The sequence below is a fragment of the Amborella trichopoda genome, chromosome 4 (genome assembly GCF_054954075.1).
Source record: "Amborella trichopoda isolate Santa Cruz 75 chromosome 4, AtrichopodaSantaCruz75HAP2 v2.0, whole genome shotgun sequence".
Lineage (NCBI taxonomy): Eukaryota > Viridiplantae > Streptophyta > Magnoliopsida > Amborellales > Amborellaceae > Amborella > Amborella trichopoda.
Window position 1 is genome coordinate 9,190,702 of NC_142339.1, and position 6,403 is coordinate 9,197,104.

At 33.1% G+C, this 6,403-nt stretch overlaps 1 protein-coding gene across 1 annotated transcript in view; it reads left to right on the plus strand.

Moving 5' to 3' along the window:
- Nucleotides 1-4,873, plus strand: part of TOC64-V (translocon at the outer membrane of chloroplasts 64-V) — a 29,976-nt gene extending 25,103 nt beyond the window's left edge. Inside the window, exons 8-13 of the mRNA XM_006853105.4 lie at nucleotides 303-437; nucleotides 546-746; nucleotides 1,122-1,249; nucleotides 1,664-1,715; nucleotides 3,039-3,108; nucleotides 4,559-4,873. Coding sequence (XP_006853167.3) covers nucleotides 303-437; nucleotides 546-746; nucleotides 1,122-1,249; nucleotides 1,664-1,715; nucleotides 3,039-3,108; nucleotides 4,559-4,644 — 672 coding nt within the window. The 3' untranslated portion in view covers nucleotides 4,645-4,873. The remainder of the gene's footprint in view (nucleotides 1-302; nucleotides 438-545; nucleotides 747-1,121; nucleotides 1,250-1,663; nucleotides 1,716-3,038; nucleotides 3,109-4,558) is intronic.
- The last annotated feature ends 1,530 nt before the right edge of the window (nucleotides 4,874-6,403 follow it).

A 6,403-nucleotide genomic window follows, 5' to 3' on the forward strand; every position in this document is an offset into this window, starting at 1 on the left:
TATTTTATTCGCTCATTGCATCCAAGTTGATCGTTACTGTGGTTATAATCCCACAATTGTGTTCTTGTCCAATTAAAAGCACTTGAGCTTCTAATATTTGGTTCTTCAAGTATTTGGAGATTAAACCCAAAGATATGGTTATGCAGCATTGATGTGACTTTAAGCAATTGTGGGTAGTTTTTTTATGTGCCCTCATGCATTTGTATGTTTCTATATTTGGTTTGATGTTCATATAACTCAGATTGAACATGTATGTCATCTATCTTTTGCATGATCTTTTGTAAATCATACTATTTTCTCAGGAAGATGGAATATTAGTGATCCCAACTACCCCAGATCCTCCTTTAATGCTCAAGTCAAAGAGAACCTCGTGTGATGAGTTGGAGAACAGAGCTTTTATATTATTAAGTATTGCAGGGATGTCTGGTTGCTGTCAGGTATCTATGTTTGGTGTTTTCATACTTCTTTTGACCAGTATTATGTATTTCAAATCAATGTATGCAGTTTTTGCCCTATCTGCTTATGCTTACATTTCTTGTTCCCAGGCTACCATCCCTTTAGGAAAACATGATGGCTGTCCAATATCACTTTCATTTATAGCTTCATATGGAGGGGACAGATTTCTTCTTGGTACTCTTCTAGATTTGTACTCTTCTCTTCAAAAACATGCCAGTATTATTTCCGATATGCAACCCTTATCAGATAGTGAAGGAGACATGGAAACTGCAGAGCTCTTCAAAGAAAAGGTTTGTTTGACACAAGTTTGTGTGTATATGTATACATACACATGTTCCTGCAGATATTAGATTTGTAAGATGCTTCTGTATTGCTTTGATCTTAAGATAGCTCCTATCTTGATTCGAAGCATGTGCTTGTTCCTAAATTATATTCTTTTATTGTTCTTTTGCACTTAGATTTGTAGGCCCAGTATTAATTGTGAATTAGAATTACCTGGTAATGGACTGGAGATGCTACCCTTCCAGACTTAGTTTGATCTTGAAGAGAAACTACGAGCTGTTTCTATGATTGTCACATTCATCGGAATTGCAGGGTCTTTTAAGCAAATAACAATTCTGTCCTGGAATTTATATTCTCCTTTAATTGGTTTCTCCTCTGTGTAGGGTAATGCTGCATTTAAGAGAAAGCAGTGGAATAAAGCTGTCAATTTTTATACTGAAGCTATCAAAATAAATGGTGAAAGTGCAACTTTTTACTCCAACCGTGCCGCAGCTTACTTAGAATTGGGGTGGTATGGCATTCATGTTTCTCCCAAAGTTCATTCATAAGTTAATGTTACCTAGACATGCACATATGTATATGATTTGGATGCATGTTGAGACACAGAAAGACATATCCCTGTGATTATTATTTTACAATAAAATAATAGATTTTAAGGTAAATATATTATGTTTTATATAGAATTGGCATTTGGTAACCAGCATAACATGACACAAGATGTCTTAGGTTGAAACCCCAGCTTGTGCTCTACTATTTTTTTAATGTGCCCCATTTCTGAAAGTGTTGAGACTGTATCCAAATGTTTATACATGTCAACAAGTGACATGGCAGCAGGAATTGAGTGTCAGAGTGACATTGTTCATAAGTAGGTTTTTTCTTTTGCATGCATGTCTGGTAGCTTTGCTGACTGTGTTTGATCCTGCAGTTTTCAACAAGCCGAAGCTGATTGTAATCAGGCAATTCTACTTGATAAAAAGGTGACATTTTAAGAGCATATTCAAATTTATATTTTCGTTTTTCTGATGAATGACTTTGCTTTATTATTCGCTGTTGTTTGCTCTTGTGGTGATCTAGACCTTGTCCAACCCAAGTTATTGATGTTCTTAGAAACTTCTTATGAAAATTTCAACTCATTGATGTTCTTGCATATTAAAAGTATTTCACATGCTTTCTTGTTGACTTTTGCCTTTGCTTTTTTTTTTTCTCTTTTTTTTTTCTGTGCAATTGATTATATCCCTTGTTTCTTGATTTAAGTAATAAAGAAGTTGACTAACCAGGGAAAGCGGACATGTATCAAAAAGATGGTGACACCGAATTTTTGTATATAGAACCTTATTGATTCAACTTCTATATGGATGAGCTGTTACAAGCCCGATTTATGCATCAGACTCATTGAAACCCTTCTTCGTGGGAAAGAAAGGAATAATGAAGGCTTTACATCATATGATAGTTTGGATTTATCTCGGGCATCATTCCTTCTTATCCTTCCAAACTTATCATCCATCTTTCTCATATATGTTCATTTTCATTGATACCCTTTCGGCCATTCAAGGAGGAAATTCATTTGAACCGATCTTGGCAATGGAATCGAGGGATCACGGGATCATTGAACCTTGAACATGAATCTACTTGTACTTGGGTTTCAAGGTTTCATGTATATTTTAAATGGTTGGATTTTAGGTTTTGGATTGTCTTCCATCGCTAGGTGCCTAAGCTTGTATATGAATCAATGATGAGTTCTTTCAAAGAGGTGGTTTTTGGTTTAACAGTTGCCTCTGCTGGCGACACCCACATACAGATACACACTTACATAAATGTGTATATATATAATGAGCATTGGGAAACAAGACAGTACCCTTTGAAACATTTGATACAAAAGATAAGGAAGATACATGTATTGTGCTTCCCACATACATGTCCCTTTTTGAGCAAGAGCTTACAAACTTGATTCACTTTAAACTTATGGCCTCATTGAACAATTTTTCTATTGGTCTAATGGAAGTTACGGTGTTTAAGTATCCTATTTTAATTGTACGCAAGTTTTTTAAGGACTAGTTGGTTTATCCTTATGACTGACATCCTGTTTTTCAAATCCATACTTTCTTAAACCAACATGTTTTGCACTTTGTGCATCAAAATGTACACCCTCTTTAATTATCCAAAGGTTTAAAGAACTGTATGTATAGTACAGAGATTAACATGCGGAGATAATTAATAAGAAACATTTTTTGATGCATTTTTTATGCATAATAAGCATGACTAATTGTGTCCTATTAATAATATATTATTTCCATGTGTAGAATGTGAAAGCTTATTTAAGGCGAGGAACTGCAAGGGAAAATCTTTTGTCCTATAAGGAAGCAGCTCAAGGTAAAATTGTGAATGATTATGTGGTTATAGCTTGGAGGGTTATCTAGTATTATGTGATAATTGAAATTGTTTTTGTTAATAGAGGATTCAACTGGTGAGAATGATACTCTTAATTTTTGAATGACGTGTTCCACCCTGATGTCCTCACAACTAATGATATCCTGAAAATTATAATGATAGAGATATTTTAAAGTTGGTGTCTTCCTGTTGTACTCGCATAGGATTATGATGTTTGTATTGTATATGTCTGCTAGAGTGGGAAGAAATTTCCTTGTGATTCTTGTCTAACATTAACACAATAAAAAATAGGGAAATTTACAAATAAATCCATTTTTTTGAATTTAGAAATAGTACCTTGTATTTCATAATTCACACTAAGTTCCACTTTTTTGAGCGTATGGTGTATTTTAATTTAATTTATTTTCTGTATATTGGATTGAGCTTAAATTTGAGACATCCATACTTCTCACCATCACACACCTAAAAAAGTTTAAAAAATAAATCAATAATAAAATAACCAAAATACCCTACATTCAGGGGTACTTTTGGCAATTTTATTTATTCAAAGTATTTTTTTTTTTATAAATGTTTTATAGGTGCATGATTATAAGAAGTATGCATGTCCCAAATTTGAGATTAATTTGATTTATGGAAGAATACAATAAAATTAAAATTCATTATGCTCTCAGGTGTAAAAAAAATGAGATTTAAATATAAAATATGAAACGTGGGACTATTTCTAAATTCTGAAAATAAAATGACACTTCTCCATGAATTTCCCAAGAAAATATATGGGTGTCTGTTTTTCATTTTTCTAGCACATGGTTTGGTACCATTGGTTCATTGTTCACAAATATTGATACTCTAGATGCGGAAGCAGTGGGATTCAATAGCATACTGTTCCAAATCTTATAAGAAAGTTTATCTATCTAGATGTGGAAGCACTAGGACTGATGGCCTACCATTTTCAGATCTTATAGGACTGATCCCTCTCTCTTCACACACACACATACACACACAGCTCGCATGTTCGTGTACACACTAGTATAATCATTACCGTCTTTTGAGAAAAGGGTTTCTAAAGATCTTCAATGGCTTGCCACCTCATTTCCCACAAGTTACCTTGTTCACATCACCTAGTTTATAATATCTTGTTATCAGGATGCCTCATTATTGGAAGGTCCTTCCCTTTTCCTGTGGGCTTGCATGGTGTATGGAGCAACTGAGCAAGAGGCCAACAGCCATTCTTGCTGATTTTGCTACAAACTTCACTGACTTTTTCAGTATTTCCGTATTTTTTGTTTCTGTGACCTGAATACTCATGAACTGAGTTGCAGCTTTTATGAAAGGGCTTTCTTGGTATTTTCATTCACTATTCTGTTCTTGTTTGGTTGCGCATATATAGATCTAAATTCATCAGTAAGCATGGTAATATCTCTTGTTCTTGCAGATTTCAGGCATGCTCTAGTATTAGAACCCCAAAACAAGGCAGCCCTTCAGGCAGAAAAACGGCTAAAGAAGAAGGTAACAGGCTAATCATTCAAAGTGGGTTGGGAAAAAATAATGACATTTTTGATATATGAATCTCATTCTTCTGCCATAACAGTGGCCGGACCGTAAAGATATGTTCTGGTGAGTGCTGTGGCTTCTTAGCAATTTTGTCACTTCCTCTGTAAAATACAAAATAACCTGATTATCATAGAAGGAAGATCAATGATAAAGAGACCTCCATAATCTATGAAGGTCATTAGGAAGGGTTTCTTAATGAGCTTACAGAAAATAATGGCATTTGGGTCTCCATCTCAGTATCTTGGGAAGAATGTGTAAAAGTTAGTTTTTGGGGAGAGAGTTCAGGTTTCCTGAAGGACATGGTTTCTATGATTCCCCTCTTAAAATATATTTTTCAGATAATATGTAAAAATAAATAAATTTATTAAAAATAATAATTTTATAAATAAAACATTTGAGCCGTTAATTTCAACTGTTTTTAGATTGGACTGCCCATTTGCATCCATCTTTAAAATGGATTCTTTATACCTCAGGGGATACAAATGTATAAATGTGTCCTTTGAAACAATTTTCCTTTTCTGAATGCTTGTGAATCCGGATCCTAATCTTTGGTTCTTAAAAAGGATAAGAACTGGAATGGTTCCTCTCTCTCTCTCTCTGCTATGAAACGCTGATGCCTGAGAATCCAGCTATATTATTTTGTGCATCGGAAACACTTGGATTGTTGTTTGCATATGCATACTGCCAATGAAATGAATTGTAGGTGATTTTCATAGAATTACCTGAAGGTTACAGTGGATGAAAGCTATCAACATGCAATCTTTTACAACCGGTAATTCTTTGCTTCGGAAAGTGAATGGAAACATAGTTTGTGTTATCAGGGTTGGACTAGCCCTCTTAGGGTTTGATTCAGTTAATCCAACTGCCGGTTGAACTATAGTTAGATTGTACTTACAAAAAAAAAAAAAAAAAAAAATAAAAAATAAAATATAAACTATATGTTGAGAAAAAGTTAGCTCAGCTTTGTTAGTACATTTGGTCAAAACCTCTTAAAAATTTATTTTTAAGATGGATTTTTGGAACTAATTTTTAAGGACATGTAATCTCTTACATGGATCATGAATATGAAAAAATAATAATTTTAAAAATTAAAAATAATAATTATATTTAAAAAACATTTTAGATTGTTAGTTTCAATTGTTTTTATATGGACCACCTACTTGCATCCATCTTTAAGATGGATGCTTTATATCTCGGGGATTGCAAATTTAGAAATGTGCTTCCCTATGAAACAATTTTCCTTTTCAAAAGTACATTCACTTTAAGATGGGTTTCAAAAGGTATAATATTAAATTTGCACTCCATACGAAAATAAAATATAGAAAAATATAAAATGAGACTATTTACTTTTAATATAAGGAGGTTACAATTCTCGTTAATTGTTAGATGTGAAATTGGATGGTTGAGTGTATGATATTGGATACGTATAAAGTTTATAACAAATTTTTTTGAATTTTATGATTCCACCAATAGACGAGTTTCACATCTAATGGCTAAGATTGAGTGTGACTTTGTATTAAAAATAAATAATCCTATAGTACATGAGACTATTTATTTTCATTACATAAAGATCACAATTATTCCTAGTTATTAGATGTTAAATTGGATGGTTTGGGATGCATCACAAAGTTCAATTTTTTTTTTTTGGACTTTAAATGTAGTTAGTGATTTTCTTAAACCATCCAATTTAAAATCTAACGAACAATAGGGATAATGATCTCTAACA